This window comes from Neovison vison, chromosome X (assembly GCF_020171115.1).
Source record: "Neovison vison isolate M4711 chromosome X, ASM_NN_V1, whole genome shotgun sequence".
Lineage (NCBI taxonomy): Eukaryota > Metazoa > Chordata > Mammalia > Carnivora > Mustelidae > Neogale > Neogale vison.
This window is the reverse complement of record NC_058105.1, coordinates 46,110,156-46,130,768: the sequence shown is the minus strand read 5'-3', so window position 1 is coordinate 46,130,768 and position 20,613 is coordinate 46,110,156. Positions and strand designations below refer to the sequence as shown.

Here is a 20,613-nt window from a genome sequence, read left to right as displayed (position 1 = left end):
AAAGTAAAGGACTCCTGTTGCTGAAGTCCTGGATTGCACCCAAGTCTTTTCCAACTCTTCTTCCAATTAGGTAAATTTCAGCAGTATCCTTTCTATAAATTACACCTATAGTGGCCTAATTTATCCAGGGTCAATCTTTAGGGATTAATTAAAAAAGGGGGGGGGCAAAGACAGTCCAGTTGGATTACTCAGAGGTCTACTTTCCCCTCCACCCTCTTGTGCATACCCCATCCTAAGGTATGATTCATTTTAGTTGTATGGCTAATCATACCATGTTCTCTCTTTTAAAACCTCCTAAAAACCTTTCTCTTTTTTTTCCTCTTCTTCAAAAAAGTTATAATTCTCCTTTGCATCTTAATTTTGCTTGCAGTTAGTTTAGATATCCCAGACTTTAAATTGCAAATAGTGAATTATATATATTTCTGTCTATTGCATTTCATTTCTTTTATACTTAAAAATTCTTTTCTCATCTAAAGAACAAATAAATATTCATTTACATCTTGGAGATGACTGCAGGTTCATTTCTTATAATGGACTCCCTAAAGCAGTTAGAATTCATTTTTTTTAATTCATTTTTAGTAGATGATGTGATATGAGCATTTGTCCATCTTTTTAATTATCCTCCTAACCATATTTCAATTGATTAGACTGTTGTTGAACACTGTCGTTTACGGAATAAATTTTCTTTTAACACTTGATTTTATCTCTTTTTAACTTTGAAATAGTTTTAGACTTACAGAAAGGTTGCAAAAATAGCATAGAAAGTTTTCACCAAGATTTCCCTAATGTTAGTGTCTTATATAACCTTATAAAAATTATAAAACTATGAAATTAACACCAATGCAGTACTATTAACAAATATGCATACTTTATTTGGATTTTACCAATTGTCCCACTAATGTCATTTTCTTTTTTTTTTTAGTCCATTCCCATTTTATTATTTTTTTATTGAAATTTTTTTGTTTTTATTAATATATAATGTATTATTTGTTTCAGGGGTACAGGTCTGTGATTCATCAGTCTTACACAATTCACAGCACTCACCATAGCACATACCCTCCCCAGTGTCCATCACCCAGCCACCCCATCCCTCCCACCCTCCACCCCTCCAGCAACCCTCAGTGTTTTTCCTGAGACTAAGAGTCTCTTATGTTTTGTCTCCCTCTGGTTTCAGTCTTGTTTCATTGTTCTCTCCCTTCCCCTATGATCCTCTGTCTTGTTTGTCAAATTCATCATATCAGTGAGATATGATAATTGTCTTTCTCTGATTGACCTACTTAGCATAGCATAATAGCCTCTAGTTCCATCCACATCATTGCAAATGGCACGATTTCTTTTTTTGATGGCTGCATAATATTCCATTGTGTGTGTGTGTGTGTGTGTGTGTATACCGCATCTTCTTTATCCATTCATCTGTTGATGGATAATGTCCTTTTTCTATTCCAGGATCCCATTCAAGATACCACACTTCATTTGGTTGCCATCTCACCTTAGTCTCCTTGAGGCTGACAGTTTATCAGTCTTTCTGGGTCTTTCACAGCCCTGACATTTTGAAGACACTGGTAAAGTATTTTATAGAACATCTGTCAATTTGGATTGGTCTGATGTTTTCTTATGATTAGATTGAAGTTACACATTTTTGGCAAGAATACCTGTTTTATTCTCTTCCCCTCCACCCCATTAATAATGGAGAGATTTTTCCACTCTATTGTTATGGGACTGGCTGAGCACATGATGCTGGACACTGAACAGATGAATTCATAGCAGGTTATTAGTAACATTTACTCATCGTCTTGGGGAAGAAGACACTAAGTAGAGCCAAGTAGAGCCTTACAGGTTATGCTCTGGAAGAGGGTGAAGAATGGGAGCTTGGGGGGCAGTTTTGTAGTTAAAAGAGGATGAAGTGACCCTTGGTTTACATGGAAAGTTATGATTGGTTTGTTTGAATAATTCTGGTGCAGAACTATGCCCATTATCTAAGCAGGTATTGTACCTAGTTTCCATTATCTAAGCAGGTATTGTACCTGGTTTCCATGATAAGGAAGGTTCTTTGTCAAGGGGGCCTTATTTGTGGTTACACAATAGGGAAGGGAGCATTGTTTAGGCCATTTGAGGCCCCCTGGGTTTCCTCCAGATGTCAAGGCATACGTATGATTGAGACTTAACTTTAGGTGTTATACACTGTACTGCACATGCAATTTTGTTCCCTTTCTGTGCATGATGTCATGGGGTACATGATGTCCATATGTGGTATTACTAATCATATTTATCTTGATCACTTGATTAAGGTGATGTTGCTCTATTGTAATGGTGTTTTTCCCATTTGTAATGGGAAATATTGTGTAGGAATACTGTGTAAGAAATACTTTGAGTATAAAGATACTGTTTCTTCTGAGGCTTTTACTCACTACTTTTAGAATCTGTCTAAGGATCTTGCTTACAACAGTTACTACCCAATGGTGAATTTCCATTTTCCTCACTCCTACTACATTTATTGGAATTCTCCTGAAAAGCCATTTTTTTCCTCCATTTATTTTTATGTTTTAAATTATTTATAGAAATTATAACATGTATTTCAAAATATTGATTCAAATAATTTATATCAATATTGACTCATGAATCACAATGTTGCACATGAGTTATAATCAAATTATATGATTATTTTATTCTTTGAATCATTCCAGCTTTACTCATTGGGAACTACATTTGGTTGGTTCTGCGTTCCTTCAAAATGACCCTATCTTTTTTTGTGTACTTCTTTCTTTACTGGCATAATAAAATGTTCAATTCATCTTGTGTTTTTTTTTTCCTCATCACAGTCCTGGAATCAAGCTCTTTCTTTAAGGATCCCCATTTTATTTCTTGTAGAATGACATTTGGAAACCAATACCTCAAAGTGTGTTTATTGCTACTAGGGTTTCATTGCTGCTAGGTCCTCTCCATCAACAAAGGTAGGAAATATATGGTATGTATATGCCCTTACTTACAGATATAGCTGTATTCATTTCTGTACCTACCTATATGTATAGATATTAAAATTCAGGAGCTCAGACTGGTAATTCTGATTTCAATCCATTCTAGCTTTATTTATAACTACTTTCTCTGACCTGTCTCTCATTATCTACAATATTTACTCATTTGTTCATTCCTGGTGTAGGTATAAAGTAGCTGGGGAGGGGCACGTGGGTGGCTCAGTCGGTTAGGCATCTGCCTTCAGCTCAAGTCATGATCCCAGGGTGCTGGGATCGAGTCCCACATTGGGCTCCCTGCTCAGTGGGGAGACTGCTTCTCCTTCTTCCTGCTGTTCCCTCTGCTTTATCTCTCTCTGTCTCTCAAATGAATAAATGAAATCTTTTTTTAAAAAAGTAATTGAAGAAATCTTAAACAATACACCTGTTAGAAATAGATCTGCTAGGGGTGTCTGGGTGGCTCAATGGGTTAAATCCCCTGCCTTCGGCTCAGGTCATGATCCCAGGGTCCTGGGATCAAGCCCCGCATTGGTCTCTCTGTTTGGCAGGGAGCCTACTTTCCCCTCTCTCTCTGCCTGCCTCTTTGAATACTTGTGATCTCTGTCTGTCAAATAAATAAAAATCTTTAAAAAAGAGATAGATTTGCTAATATGTATTTATGAACAGTTCTTTTTGTCTTTAGCTTCAGGGGATTCAATCAAAATACTGTTTTCCCAAGTTTCTTAGTTTAGCTATGTTCTTCCTCATCTCCTCAGTGAGGTTAAGATAGTCATTTGTAATATAGTTAGATTAATCTTTTGTTGTTTGTATTTGAAGTAGGGTGCCTCCCATATTCTGGCTGATTTTATCACTTGCTTTTGTATATGATGTGTGATACGGATCTTTTATTTTTCCCAAATGTCTCAGTTGTTCCAACACCATTTTTTAAATGTCCATCTTTGCCTCAGTGATTTTACATGCCCTTTTATCATATACTAAAATCTCCACATGTTCTTGGGCATTTTGGGGGATTTTCTATTCTATTTTGGGGGGCTGTCATCTGTTTATGTGCCAGTACCACAACGTTGTCATTACATAGGCTTTATAGTATGCTTTAATGGCTGGTACCATTACCCACCTCTCATAGGTTTTCTCTTTCACTTATATCCTAGTTATTCTTGTCTTTTTTAAATATATGAATTTTATTATCAACTTGTCTAACTGCAATAAAAGTGTTTGCTGGTGTTTTGAGATTCTATTACATTTATACATTAACAGGGAGAATTGAATTTTTTTAATATTGAGTTATTTTATCCAAAGACCATGAACATATTTTCATTTATTCAAGTTTCCCTGTATCCTTCAAGAGTGCTTTATATAAAAAGAGAGAGAGAGAGAGAGAGAGAGAGAGAGATAGACAGTCAGACAGACAAACCAAGAAATAGACTCTTAACTATAGAGAATAAACTGATCATTATCATAAGATAGGTTTGTTGGGGGATGGGTTGAATAGGTAATGGGCAATGAAGAGTGCACTTGTGATTAGCATAAGATGTATGGAAGTGTTAAATCACTATATTGTACACATGAAGCTAATATTACACTGCATGTTAACTAACTGGAATTTAAATAAACACTTAAAGATGTCCTTATATAGATGTTCCTATTAAGTTTATTCCTATACATTTAATCTTTTTGTTGCTATTGCATATAAGATGTTTTCTAAAAATGTGTCCTCCAGCTGGATTTCATGTGCATGTGTGTATGTTTGTATGTATAAAGTATAAAGACTACTAATTTTTGTATGTTAACTTTACATCCTGCTATCTTATTGATTTCTTTATTGCTTACATTAACTTATCTTGTTTCTATAGGACTTTTTGTTTTTATAGGTATGCTATATTATCTGCATATTTGAATGGCTTTACTTCTTGTTATCCATGCTTTTAAAATTTTTAAAAATTTTAATTCAATTAGCAAACACATAGTTCATCATTAGTTCTTGATGTAATGTTCAGTGATTCATCAGTTGCATATAAAATGCAGTACTCATCACATCATGTGACCACCTTAATGCCCATCCCCCAGTGACCCCATCCTCCTACCCACCCACCTCCCTTTCCACCCCCCTCGGTCTGTTTCCCTGGGATCAAGAGTCTCTCATGGTTTGTCTTCCTTTTTGGTTTCTTCCCATTCAGTTTTCCCTCCCTTCCCCTATTGTTCTCTGCACTATTTCTTATATTCCACATATGAGTGAAACCATATGAAAGACAATGATAATTGTCTTTCTCTGATTGACTTAATTCATGAACATAATATACCCTTGTTACCTGTATTAGTATAATTATCTGGTGTTAGCATAATAACTTTGCTATCTGTTCTTAATATAATTGATTTCTCTAGTCAGCTAATATATGTAGTACAAGATTGAATAGGAGTGAAGTGGTGGGCATACTTCCCTTTTTCTTGAACTTGATGGAAAACCTCTAGTGGTACCACATTAAATAAAATATTAGCATTAAGAATTCATTGAAGATCTTTTATCATGTTAAGAAAAAAATTGCCTGATTCCTATTTTCTTGAGCTTCCCCCCCACCCTTTTTAAAAACATGAATGGGTGTTGAATTTCCCCACAGGTTTGTTTAGTATATATGGTGATAATCACATGGTATTTGTCCTTAACTATAATACTATGGTGAATGATATAAATGAAATTCCTAATATAGAACCAACCTTGTATTAATGAAATAAATCCCACTTCATAACAGTTTATTGGTTTCTAAATGTATTGTTGGATGTTTGCTAATATTATATTATTTTTGTATCTACATGTTAATTGTCAATGTCATACTTGCTTCATAAAAGGTGGTAAGGAATGTTCATTCCTTTTAAAAGCTCTTGAATAATTTCTTTTTTTATTTTTTCTTTCTTTCTTTCTTCCTTCTTTTGGGGTGGGGGGTGGTTTCGGAGGGAGTGACAGAGGGAGAGGGAGAGAGAATTTTAAGCAGGGCTTGGTCTAATGACCCTGAGATCATGACTTGAGTGGAAATCAAGTTGGTTGCTTAACTGACCAAGCCACCCAGGTACCCCCTAAAGGTAATTTCTTAGTAACTTTCTCCACTTCTATGAAAATTGCCTAATTTAACCTTTATAAGACTAAAGTCAGAATTCTGGCCATTTCTATTTCTCTAGGAAATTATTTGTTTCATGTAGAATTTCAAATTTATTTGCATAGAGATTTACAAATAGTGTATTTTCTTTTTCTGTTTCAATGGTTATTTTTCCTTTGTCATTTATTATTTTGTATGTTTGTTCCCTCTCTTCCTTCATCAAGCCAGCTAGTGGTTTCTCTGTCTTAAAAAGCAGAATTTTGATTTTTAAAATTTTGCATTTCATTCATTTCTGCTTTAATACTTATTATTTCTTCGCTTGTTTTTGCTTGTTTGTTTACTCAGTTGTTTTGATGAATTTCCAAGAGTTTATTTTTGCTTTTGTTTCCCTTGCCTCAGGAGATATATCTAGAAAGAAGTTGCTTTGGCCGATGTCAAAGAAGTTATTGCCTAAGATCTCCTCTATGAATTTTATGGTTTCAGGTCTCACATTTAGTTCTTTAATCCCTTTTGAATTTTTTTTGTTTATGGTATAAGAAAATGGTTCATTTTCATCCTTTTGCCTGATGCTGTCTGGCTTTCCCAACACCATTTGTTGAAGAGGCTGTCTTTTTTCCATTGCATATTTTCTATTTTGTTGAAGATTTATTGATCATATGGTTATGGATTTACTTCTGGCTTTTAGATTCTGTCCCATTAACCTATGCTTCTCTTTTTTGCCAGTACCATACTGTTTTGATCACTACAGCTTTCTAATATAATGATGGTGATGTGATATGATGTGATGGTACCAGCTTTTTTTCCCCCCCCTCAGGATTGCTTTGGCTATTTAGGGTCTTTTGTTCCATACAAATTTTAGGATTATTTATTCTAGCTCTGTGAAAAAAGTTGTTGGTATTCAGTAATTGCATTAAATGTGTAGATTGCTTTAGGTAATATAGACATTTTAACAGTATTTGTTCTTTTAATCCATAAGCATGAAAGGTCTTTTGATTTCTTTGTGTCATCTTTAATTTCTTTCATTAGTGTTTTATACTTTCTGAGTACAGGTCCTAACCTCTTTGGTTAGGTTTATTCCTAGGTATTTCATGGGTGTTGGTACAATTTTCAATGGGATTGATTCCTTAATTTCTCTTTCTGCTGCTTCATTTCTGGTATATAGAAATGGAACAAATTTCTGTATGTTGATTTTGTATCCTGTATTTTTCCTGAATTCATCTATCTGTTCAAGGAGTTTTTGGGTGGAATCTTTCAGGTTTTGTATATATAGTGTCATGTCATCTGGAAATATTGAAGTTTTAGTTGCCAATTTGGATGCCTTTTATTTCTTTTTGTAGTCTGATTGGTGTGGCTATGACTTTCAGTACTGTGTTAAATAAAAGTGGTGAGAGTGGACATCCCTGCCTTGTTCCTGACCAGACAGGAAAAGCTCTCAGTTCTTCCTCATTTAGGATGATATTAGTTGTGGGTTTTTCCTATATATGGCCTTTATAATGTTGAGGTATTTTCCCTCTAAACCTACTTTATTAATAATTTTTATCATGAATGGATGTTGTAATTTGTCAAATACTTTTCCTACATCTATTGAAATGATAATACGGTTCTTATCTTTTCTTTTATTAATGTGATATATTACATTGACTGATTTGTAAATATTGAACCACACTTACAAGCAGGAATAAATCTGACTTGATCATGATGAATTATTTTTAATATACTGCTAAATTTTGTTTGCTAGTATTTTGTTGAGACTTTTTGCTTTTTTGTTCATCAGGGATATTGACCTGTAGTTTTCTTTTTTGTGGAGTGTTTATTTGATTTTGGTATCAGGGGAATGCTAACTTCATAGAATGATTCTGGAAGCTTTCCTTCTTTTTCTGTGGGTTTTTTTGGGGGTGGGGGCAAAATCATTTGAGGTGAATAATATTAAGTCTTCTTTAAATATTTGATAGGATTCACCATGTGTTCCTGGACAAAATTTTGTTCATAGGGAGTTTTTTGTTACTGGTTCAGTTTCTTTGCTGGTTATCAGTCTGTTCAAGTTTTCTGTTTCTTCCTGTTTCAGTTTTAGTAATTTATATGTTTCTTGGACTTTATTCATTTTTAGGTTGTCCATTTTGTTGTCATACAGTTTTTCTATAATATTCTCTATAATTGTATTTCTTTGGTATTGGTTGTCATTTCTCCTCTTCAGTTGTGATTTTTTATTTGGGTTCATTCTCTTTGTGAAAAATCTAGCTGAAGTTTATCAATTGCATTAACTTTTTTGAAGAACTAGCTCCTACTTTCATTGATCTGTTCTATTGGTTTTTTTAGATTACATTTCATTTATTTCTGTTCTAATCATTATTATTTCCTTCCTTCTTCTGGCTTGGGTTTCATCTGTTGTGCATTTTCCAGCTCCTTTAAGTATTAGATTAGGTTTTTTATTTGAGATTTTTCTTCTTGAGGTAGGCTTGTGTTGCACTATACTTCCTTCTTAGGACCACCTTTGCTGCATGCCAAAGATTTTGGACTGCTGTGTTTTCATTTTTGTTTGTTTCCATGTATTTTTTTATTTCTTCTTTTATTTCCTGGTCGACCCATTCATTGCTTAGTGGCATGTTGTTTAACCTACATGCATTTGTGGTCTTTCCAGTTTTTTTTTTTTTTTGTAGTTGACTTAAAATTTCATAGTATTGTGGTCAGAAGAGGTGCATAGTATGACTTCAAAATTTTTGTATTTGTTCAGGCCCATTTTGTGACTTAATATGTGATCTATTCTAGAGAATCTTCCATATGTACTTGAAATTTTTGCTGTTTTAGGATGGGATGTTCTGAATATCTCTCTTGAATCCATTTGATCCAGAGTGCCATTCAAAGCCGTTGTTTTCTTGTTGATTTTCTGTTTAGGTGATCTATCCTTTGATGTAAATGGGGTGTTAAAGTCCCCCACTATTATTGTATTATTATTGATTAGTTCCTTTTTGTTTACTATTAATTGTTTTATATATTTGGGTGCTTCCATGTGCACAAATATTTACAATTGTTTATCTTTTTGTTAGATTTTCTCCTTTGTATTACTTGTTATTGTCGTTGTTTTAAAGTCTGGTTTATCCAACATAACTATTGCTACTCAGGCTTTCTTTTGATTTCCATTTGCATGACAAATATTTCTCCATTCCCTCACTTTCAATATGCAGGTGTCTTTAGGTATAAAATGAGTCTCTTGTAGGCAACATATAGATGCCTCATCTTTTTTTTATCCATTCTAACATCCTCTGTCATTTGATTGGAGTGGTTGTTCCATTTACATTCAAAGTAGTTATTGATAGATATGTATTAAGTACCATTTTGTTACTTATTTTGTCATTGTTTCTGGACATTTTCTCTGATCATTTCTTATCTTTGTCACTTTTGGACTCTCTTTTCCACTCATAGCCTTGCTGGGTAGAATGTTCTTGGCCACAGATTTTTGCTGTTTATCACATTGAATATATTGTGCCTCTCTCTTCTGGCTTGCCAGGTTTCTTTTGTAAAATCTTCAGCTAGCCTTATAAGTTTTCCCCTGTTAAGTTAAGGCCTTTTTCATGTTGCTTTTAAGATTTTTATCTTTATCGCTGTATTTTGAAATTTTAATTATAATATGTCTTGGTGTTGGCTTGCTTTCGTGATTTTGATGGGAGTTCTCTGTGCCTTCTGGATCTGGAAGCCTGTTTCCTTCCCCAGATTAAGGCTGTTTTCAGCTATTATTTCCTCAAATAATACTTCTGCCTCCTTTTCTCTTTCTTCCTCTGGGACTCCTATAATACAAAAAACTATTACTTTTGATTGAGTCACTGAGTTTTCTAAGTCTGTTCTTATGTTTCATAATTCTTTCTCTTTTTTTCAGTTTCACTGTTTTCCATTATTTTATCTTTTATATTGCTTATTCATTCCTGTTTCTTCCATTCTTTTGTTAATTGCATCAAGTGAGTTTTAACTCTGTTATTTTATTTTTCATCTCTGATTGTTTTTTAATGCTTTTATCTATGCAGTAAGGACTTCCCTGAAGTTTTTCATTCTTTTCTCAATCCCACTGAGTATCCTTATAATTGTTGTTTTAACTTCTTCATTTAACATATTACTTGTATCTGTTTTGCTTGTATATCTGGTCATGACTATATCTTGTTCTTCATTGGGGATGAAATCCTCCATCTTTGCATTTTGCCTAAGTCTCTGCCTTCTTTTTTGTGTTAGAAAGGCCAGTTATGTCCCCTGCTCCTAAATGTAATGGCACTATGCAGTCATGTAGTGCCCAGGGCCTGGTGCTTTAGGTAGTGTCTCTGGTGTGTGCTGCATGTGCTCTACTGTTGTGTTTTGGCTGCTCTGCACTTCAGGATAATCATCTACAGAGTCTCTCCTTGCCTACTGTGGGAAGTGTTTGGTCCCTGGCCTTGAATTGGGCAAGTTTTAATTAAATATCCTCTGGTCTGCTTATGAAATGAGACTGGACACCTCTTCTACAAGAGCTGAGGCCTGCAGAACATTTTGGTCAGGAGATATGGTTTGGGCAGTGGTTTGTGCTGGTGCTCTGTGGTAGGAGCCTTCCACAGTGGGACTGAGACAAGTATGACTGGGATGGATAGATAGTTCCATGGGAGTGCAGGGAGGTGGGGCTTGGTGTAAGCAAGTTAGGCAGCCAGTGTCAGCAGTACACTGCTTCTGATAAGTGGCTCTGTGTTTATGCTGAGCAGCAAGGGAGGGAAATGGTATTGGTCAGCTCCTTTATTCCAGAGAAGTGTCTCTGTGAATGCTGCCTCTCAAAATTGCACTCTGAGATGAGTAAATTATCTCCCCACTGTGTGCCTCAGATGCTCTTTGGATTGCTATTTCTACATTGTCTGCCCCTGGGTTTGCATTCCTTCTCTCCCGAGTAGCACAGTGTCCTACAGGCTTTATCCCAGCCAAGCCCACTGACCTTTAAAACTCCAGGCTTTAAGCCCCTCTGGTTGTAAGAACTCATAATTCAGAGCCTCTCATTTTCAAAGTCCATGACTTTGGGGAAACATTCTCCTGTTCTGCTCCCCTGTGTGCTTCTCTATCTCTTGCCCTTCTCTGTGCCATGTCTCCCTGCACTCTGCAGGACCTATGATCCATTTCTCCTTAAACACCATCTCCATACTTTTTGTCTTCTTTGATGTTACCTTTTCTCTCAATTTAGTTGTAACATTTGTTATGTCAATCTTCTGGTCAATTTCTGGCGTATTCAGGATGATTTGATAGTTATCTAGTTGTGCCCATGGGATGAGGCAAGCATAGAGTCTTCCTACTCCACTCCCATCTTCCTTCTACCAAGATTTGTATCTCCTTTTAACTTAAGAATTTTTAAATAGAGGCTTATAATAACTTTTGCAGGTAGAAAGCTCTTTCTGCTTTCTGTTTTGTTAGTAAGCTTAACTTTTGTTGTATTGTGATTAGATTGTAATAATTCTACTTTATGGAATTTAATGATGTTGTTTCTCTGAAATGATTATCAATTTTTAATAGAAAGATTTGAAGAAAATGTACTCTGTATTCCTTGTCTGTGTGTGTGTTGGTGTGTATGTTTGTGTGCACTATGTGGTTTACCTTATTGATTATGTTGTTTAGATTTTCTGCATCTGCATTCTTTACTTATACCACTTGATCTTTCTTGTACCGAGACTGGTTTCTTAAATCCCTTATTATTACTGTTTTAAAATCTGTCTCCTTTCCCTTTTGCTTTATAACAGCGGTTGCTGTGTTACTTGGTAAGTAAATGTTCCTAAGTGTTATATCTTTATTGTGCATCTTGGCTTTTATCATCAAGACATATTCTTTGTCATGTTTAATACTTTTTAAAAAATTATCCTTAACCACTTGTTTTCTTAACAATTTACTATCTTGTCCATTCTTCATCCCCCCACTGGTATTATTTAATACCCACCTACTGCATTATGGAAAAAAGTTTATCCTATTCTCTTCTATTTCTCTCCTTATGCTCATTTTCAGTCACATGATTTCTGTTTTTTTTTTCACAACATGAAGCATTTGTACATTAGCCTTTCTTCTTTTCCCCTATCTTGATTTTAATGTTAGATGTTAAAATCAGATATTTTGGTGACATTTTCCCTGTCATCACATGTAAGCTCACATTCTCAGTTCATCTTTTTTTTTCCCCCAATTTATTTATTTTCAGAAAAACAGTATTCATTATTTTATCACCACACCCAGTGCTCCATGCAAGCTGTGCCCTCTATAATACCCACCACCAGTTCATCTTTTTGAAGATTACTTGACAGACTTTCTGTAAAGAGACATTTGGTAAATATTTTAAGCTTGTGGGCCATAGTGTCTCTGTTTTAACAGCTTTGCCATTGTAGTGCAAAAACATCCATAAATAATACATAAATGTTTGATCACAACTTTGTTCCAATAAAACTTTATTTACAAAATCAGGCAGTGGACTATATTTGGCATAATCTGGCCACAATTTACAGAGCCCTGCTCTAGTAGATTCCTCAGGAAAGACTGAGGGGTGGGGAATTTCCTAAGTTCCTGTATGTTGAAAAACTCACAAGAGTCTTAGTTTAATGATGTCCTTTTCTGTCATTGTAGCGAAGTCCAGATCCTTTACTTATTTTGTATGTTTGTTTTGGTAATGGAGGGATTTATGAATGCACTGGTTTTGTGGTTCTTTGGTGATTGGATTGTGTGGCAAGATCCTTCCTTTTTCTCTTTTGTTTATTTCCACTGTCATACCCAGTTGCTAAAGGGTGCTTCTCCCTTCCCTTTTGCCTTTATTCTTTTCTAGAAGTTATGTCTTTCAAAGACTGAACCTTTAAATATTCCTTCTCCTTTACATGCTCATATTTGGGAGTCCCTTCCCTTGGTTCCCTGTTCTCATCTTCCAGGATATCTTTTTCAGACTGGTTTTGTGCTTTGTCATTCTTTTATAGTTTTAGATCAGCTTTAAGCTCCTCACCATCTTTCTTCTTCTGTATCTTTTGAAGATTTTTTTTGTTCTGTCTTTGCTTGCCACAAAGCCTACTGATGGGAGTGTAACAGATTGTATGCTGGGATTTTATGAGTTTTTTTTTTAACTTAAAATTATTTTGAAGTCTTGCACTTTCCATTTTATTTTATTTTTTTAGAGAGAGAGAGAGAGAAAGTGAGCACAAGTGGGGCAAGGACAGAGGAAGAGTAAGAGGGAGCATCTTAAGCAGGCTCCATGAGCATTGTAGAGTCCAATGCAGGGCTCAATCTCACAACCCTGATATCATGACCTGAGCCAAAATCAAGAGTCAGACACTTAGCTGACTAAGCCACCCAGGTACCTCTGGAATTTCCCATTTTAAAGTAATGATAAGGATATGGCTTTTATTCACATTTATATTTTCCTTCTTACTGGTTTATATCCTTTGGGCAGGAAATATTGGGAAGAAGTCAGCTGGGTAGTTAACATTGTGTTCTGCTAACTTACCTTTAATGGCCTTTTATCTTATGCAAATATATATATATATATATATGTGTGTGTGTGTGTGTGTATGCATGCACATATATATTTAGACACACATAGAAGTCTATTTTTGTTCTGTTTCTTTAGTAGAGGTCACTTGAGTTGGCTGTCTGATTCACTATATATTTATTCAATATCCATCTTGTTCATATCTAATCTTGGAGGCAGATAAGACTATAGATATCTTCTCAAGATTTCTAAATATTCCTCACCCTGAAGCACCTTCACAAAGATGGACCAAAAGACCGTAGCCACACTGCTAGAGCTTGCTGCAAAAAGTCTGCTAAGTAATGAGCCTGCGGCTATCCATGCCCTGGAAGAACTCCCAAGAGACCTCTTTGTTCCCTTGTTCATTGATGCCTTCATGGGAGGGCATGAGAAGATACTAAAAGCAATGGTGAGGGCTTGGCCCTTTCACTGTCTCCATATTGGGGCACTGAGTGTACAAGAGTCCTATTATGAAATCTTGGAAGCCATGATTGATGGTCTGCAGATCCTCCCTGACCAGAACTCTTCCTCTTGGTAAGCCTATGTCCAGAAGAAATAGTCAGCAGAAGAGTATGCTAGAGCCTGGGTCAGGGCATACCTCTGACTTCCCAAAAGTAAGGCTAAAGGCCTTACTTTTGGCTTTTTTGGGGGGAGGCTAAAAGCCTCCCAAAAGTAGCCAGTGGTGAATGCTGAAGATCTCTGTGGGGCTATTGGTCCAAAACTTGGGGTTACCTTAGGGGATCTAGTGTCTTACTGGCTTGATTATAGAATAAAGGTTATGAGGTGGTGGATTTATCTCCCGAGTGTGATTACATAGAAGTACATGGGTGATGAAACTGGGGAGGACCAGAGGTGAAGTAAGTATGGAAAAGAACGACAATCTGAGGGGTTTGAAGTGGCGGGGGGGTGGGAGGTTGGGGTACCAGGTGGTGGGTATTATAGAGGGCACGGCTTGCATGGAGCACTGGGTGTTGTGAAAAAATAATGAATACTGTTTATCTGAAAATAAATAAATTGGAAAAAAAAGACCTAAAATAAATGGAGCAGCACCTCCTTCATGGATAAAAAAAAAAAAGAAAAGAAAAGAAAGAAAGAAAGAAAAGAACGAAAGATGCTGAAAAGGACTTCCTGGTGAATGGTATACGGAATGAAAACCAGGGATAAAGAGTTCTGTTTCAGCTTCCCATTATGGGTCTTACTGGGTTATATTAAAACCAACTACTTCTCATGTGTGTTCTGTCTCCTCCTCTCCTTACAGGGGGCCAAAACTGAGGATCCTAGATTTGAGACAGGACCCAGACTGTGGAACAACATGCTCAGAGATCAGTACCACATTTCCTTTCTGTTTTCAGTCTTGTGTTTACTCTCAACACTCTATCCTTAAAATAGAAGAAGCCCAGCATAGTGTCAAGTGTCTTGGAATTGTTAATTCAGAATCTGAGCCTCTGTCAACCCAGAAACCCATGGAATTATTAGTGGACCTTTCTTTCAATGGTACCTTGAGAACAAAGCAATTTCTTTCTTTCCTTCAGAGTAAAGTTGAGCAGAGCTTTGGGTCTTTGCACCTCTGCTGCAGAGATTTGCAAATTGATAAAATGTCTGCCCACAAAAGTGTCCTGCAGTTTCTGGATCTAGGATGCATTGATCACCTGGAATTGAATCAGGCTTATCTGAAAGAAGTCACCACACTACTGGCTCAGATGATCCACCTGAACAGCATTAGTTTGTCTAACATCTCCTTTAAACATTGTAAGAGGGAAGACTTCAGAACTTTTCTCATCCAGCTTGGGCAACTCTCCAACCTCCAGGAACTCAGCTTGGCTTTATTCTGCCTTACAGATCAACTTCATAAACTGCTCAGGTGAAGGGGTGGGGAGGAATCTGGGTTCCTTAGGGAACCCCATTGTTAAAACAGGAGAAGAGACCATATAGATAACCCAGGCTCCTTGTAACCTGCATCTCCTTCCGCATCAGCATGTGCACTGGCAGGAGCTTGAAACTGGCCCGGCTAGTAAGAGGTATCTCATTGTGAAGAGACAGACAAGACAATATTTGAAAAGAAAGTTGTGCTCATTCTTTTATTCATTCATTCAGTTGACCATGTGCAGACAGTATGAAAAATTTTTAAATATATTGGTGAAAAAGACTCAGTTCTTCTTCTATTGGCGTATATAGCTTTCTAGACAGGAAGGGGAGGCATTCAGATGTTGCATACCCCCATAGGCTAGCTGCAATAGTTAACACTGCCCGATCATTTTGCTCCTGTGTTTTCTCCAAGGCTTAGACCCTGAATGGAGAACTTGTTTTCTGGGACTTAGTCAAAGGGAACCCTCAGTTGGATGCCTTCTTAGACCTATCTTCACTAAGTGAACAAGATCCATTATTGACTGTGTTGTATATACCAAGTGCATACAACTTTTTTCACTTAATCTTTCCCACAACGATGTATCAGAATAACTGTTGTGTGCACATTTTAAAGATTAAAAACCTGTATCTCAGAGGGGAAAAGTAACTTTCTCAGAGTCACAAGCCTATAAAGTCTGATTGCAAAGCCCACATAGTTAACCACTGTTGCAAAATATGTACAAATTGTTTTATTCTAGAGCCTTAGGTATTTATAATTCTGGTCTCGTTGCCCTAATCCAATCCTCATTTTTCTGAAATAGCCTTCCTTTTTTCTCTCTACAGAATCCTGCCACCTCAGTTGGATACATTGTGTCTATCTTTTTGTGGCCTGTCTAACAGAGATATCACTGTCCTGTCCCAGAGTTCTCAGGCCACCTACCTAAAGCTATTGAATCTCAGCAACAACCAGATATTCTCAGAAGTTTATGAGCCCTTCCAGACTCTGCTAGAGAAGGTATCAGGCACCCTGCAGTATCTGGAGATAAATAATTGCCTGATAACTGATTCTACTCTCTCTGCTGTCCTCCCAGCCCTGAGCCACTGTACCCACCTCCGTGTCCTTAGCTTTGCCTTCAACCCCATTACAATGCCTCTGCTCATGGGCCTTCTGCAGCATTTAACATGCTTGGTAGATCTGAAGCATGTTATTTGTCCTGTTCCTGTCCACTGCTATGAACAATGGAATTTTCCTGGCAGTTTGGACCGACAAAAACTTGCTGAAGTGCAGGCCCAATTGACAGCAAGGCTGCAGGTATTACGGCGAGATGACATGACCTGGACCACTTGTCCTGAGTGATTTCCATAGTACAAGGAGTTGTTTGAACACTGATGTGTGACCATTAAAGCATTCAGTGTTTTGTCTAAAGCTCAGATTAGTTAGACACAGAGATAAAATTCTACTGTTTGAGGAAATGGGTTAGGGAGATTGGATCTATACCTGACCTCTATAAAAGAAAAACTCTAAAAAGAAAATAGAAGAATTTGAAAAGTCCTGTGGATCTTTTGCACATTCCCCTCTACATCCTTTTCTGGTTACTAACCACAATGTTGGATATATGAGATAGGCTAACCCAGTGACTGTACCATCATTTTTGTTGTCACACTGATTGGTCCACTTATCCACTTATGGACATATGACACAAATCAGAACAATTGAAACTTCCTGGTTATGGTAGTTATTGAAGCTAATAATTTTACCCTTTAGGGTCCTGCAAACTTCTTATATTTATGATTGCCTTGGGTTGCTTATGAGAAATCCTGTGTGAGTAAAGGGAAACAAACTATGCCTACGACCTACTGGTGTTTTTTGTTACTTGTTTTTGAGTGTAGTTGACATGAAATGTTATGTTCATTTCAAGTGTACAGAATAGTGATTGTTTCTCTGTATGTTATGCTATGCCCACCACAAGTATAACTACCATCTGTCACCATACAACCCTATTACAATATCATTGGCTATATTCCCTATGCTGTGCCTTTTCCTGCTGATGTTTTTGTTAATGTGTTGCTACCTGCTTTCCCAGGTCTCAGACCTCTGGCTCAGTTATTCCTTATTTCACATATATTCACCAAATACCTATTATAATGTAGATATTGTTCCAGGTGCTGCAAAATATAAGGTCCTTGATCTCAAACCAGTCAGCGTATAGATAGTCCTATGATTTTTTCAGTTTCTCCACAATTTTTTAGGGCATTTTCAAAAAGTATTTGCCGCTCCTCCCCAGATTTGTTTCACCTTTTCTCTTACATACTCTGCTCAATCCATGTTGGCCTCTCTATGCTATTGTTCTGCCTTCAGGTCATGGCTTAAATTTTTCCTCCTCAGGTAGGCTTTTTCTCTATCCAAGTAGATTGTCTCTGCTGATGCTCTCTCTTAATGTACCATGTACATTTCCTTCATGGTACACATAATTCCATATGTATTTGCTCCCTCTGCTCTTCCACTAGAATTACACTGTTCCTTATGTGGCTAATGTTCCACATTAGCCATATGTGGCTACTGAGCACTAGAAACTTGCTCCAAGTATTAAATGCACAGTATACATCCAAGACTTGATCAGAAACCAAAGATATAGAATAACAAATTGATAACTTACTGATATTCTTTATATATCGAAATGATGATGTATGGCATGTCAGAGACATAAAGAAAAAATGTAAATTAACTTTTTATTTTTTTAAATTTAATTTTATTTTTTTCATTGTTCTGAGCTTCATTGTTTATGCACCACACCCAATGTTCCATGCAATATATGCCCTCCTTAATACCCACCACCAGGCTCACCTATATCCCCAACCCCTCCCCTCCGAAACCCTCAGTTTGTTTCTTAGAGGCCATAATAATGTTTATATTTTTTAAAGATTTTATTTCGTTATTTGAGAGAGAACCAGAGACAGAATAGGGTAGGGACAGAGGAAGAAGCAAACTCCCCAATGAGCAGGGAGCCTGATGCCCTACGCAGCTTGATCCTGGGACTCAGGATCATGACCTGAGCTGAAGACAGATGCTTGCTTAACCCTCTGAGCCACCCAGGCACCCCATATTGTTTGCATTTTGAAATAATAACACTGTATTTCAGAAACTTGTTAAGAAAAAAATGTTAATGATTTTTTATATATTTACATGTTGGAATGATAAAATATTGCATTTCAAAGACTTATTGAAGAATAAGAATCTAAATTTATTCCTATCATATGTTACAATGATAACATTGAATTTCAATGATTTAGTAACAAAAAGATGAATGGAAAATAATTACTACTTTGTGTATAGTCTTTCCTTGTTGAAATGAAAACAGACTTCATTTTAAAGACTCAGTAAGAAGAATGTACAAGTAACAATGATATGTTGATGTTGTTTCCATGTTGAAATAAAACATGCATTTCAAAGACTCACTAAAATTTTTTAAATTATTTTTTCTTATTGCTTACAACCCTGAAATGAAAACAAACTGCATTTCAAAGACCTAGAGGAAAAAATATGAAAGTTGATGATTAATAAAAATAATTAATAACCTGTTAATTCCATTGTGTGATAACACACTGCTTTTCTGACTTAGACAAACATGTTAGAATAACTAATAAGAGAATTGTATATGCTGTTTATTGAAATAACACATGGCATTTCAAACATGTCATAAGAAAAAGAATACAAAATTAGTTGTTTCATATTGTTTATATTTTGAAATAATGATATAATACACTGCATTTCAAAGACTTGGTATAAAATATAAAATTAATTCATAATTTATTCATATTGTTCCCAGGTAGAAATTATAATTTCTTTACTTTTGTGTTAAAAATAATTATTAGAATTAAGTTCACCTTTTTCTTTTAACTTTTTCTTTGTTTTTTTACTTTTTTTGGTGTGGCTCATACTGTATTTCTATTGGTCAATATGGCACTAGACCATTAACTCCATTTGGGCAGACTGTTTCTGTTTAGTTTATGTATTAATCATGCCTTTTTATTTTCTGTATTTTCTGATGTTTTGACATCTGGGGCCTTGCTGACACTGGAGAGACTGCCTCTCCCAAGGCTAGCTAATTCCTAGGGAGTGGAAACTACTCATCTGTGAGCCTGCCTTTCTTATGCAAACCAGCCAATACAGAGCCCTAACCACCAATCACCTTCTTTGTGCTCTCTCACAAGGCTTTTAATATTCTGGGCTACTATTCTCCTGCCCCAATCACCCCAGGTACAGGTAACAAATAACTTGGAGACAATCTCTATGCTGCAGTGCCCACTGAAAATACTCAGGCTAGCTCATTAAAGCCTATTTAACCTTCCTTGCCTTGTGTTTCCCTTAGAAACCACAACAAATGTCAAGACTTCTAGAACGCTACGCAAAGAGATAATTAGGAACATTATTCCTGTGGTGCTGACAATATGAATGACATGTTTAGATTTTTTTTTTTTTTTGCCAGATTAGTGGTTCCCAATTCTTTGCTTTCAGAAGATTGGAAGAATGACCTAAATGACTCATCAGGGAATCATTAAAAATAACTTTGGAGGAGGGGCACTTGGGTGGCTCAGTCAGTTAAGCCTCTGACTCTTGATTTCTGCTCAGGTCATGATCTCAGGCTTGAGTCACACATTGGGCTCAGTGCTGCTGAGCATGGAGCCTGCTTAGAATTCTCTCTCTTCCTCTCCTTTGCCCCTCCCCTGCTCTCACTCTATTAAAAAAACAATAATTTTGGAGGATATCATAAGACATTCAAAGAACTGACTTCTATTTCTACACAAGAGTTCTGTATTACTATTTGCTAGGGTCATAGAGATAGACTGACCTAATTCCAGGAATTCATTCCACTGTGTGTGTATGCCACATTTTGTTTATCCATTCATTCGTATATTGTAATTTGGTTATTTTCACTTTTTGGTTATTGTGAAATAATGCTGCTATGAATATTTGTGTGGAAATATTGTAAGAATTCCTGATTTCAATAATTTCAAATGTATACCTAGAAGTGGAATGATTAGATCATATTGCATGGAGCACTGGGTGTGGTGCAAAAACAATGAATTCTGTTACACTGAAAAGAAATTTTTAAAAAAAGAACTCTGTGTGATTTTTTAAACAATCACTATAATTTGTTTAATATTGGAAGCACCATTAAAAATTCTCACCAGCAATGTGGTTTCCCCATATTCTGGTCAACCC

General features: G+C 36.2%; 1 protein-coding gene across 1 annotated transcript; it reads left to right on the top strand.

Annotated features, from left to right (window-relative positions):
- The first annotated feature begins 13,788 nt into the window (after positions 1 to 13,788).
- Positions 13,789 to 16,746, top strand: LOC122897436 (melanoma antigen preferentially expressed in tumors-like). Its single transcript, XM_044235678.1, has 3 exons — positions 13,789 to 14,078; positions 14,803 to 15,405; positions 16,233 to 16,746. The coding sequence occupies exons 1-3, from the start codon at positions 13,789 to 13,791 to the stop codon at positions 16,744 to 16,746; spliced, it is 1,407 nt and encodes a 468-aa protein (XP_044091613.1).
- The last annotated feature ends 3,867 nt before the right edge of the window (positions 16,747 to 20,613 follow it).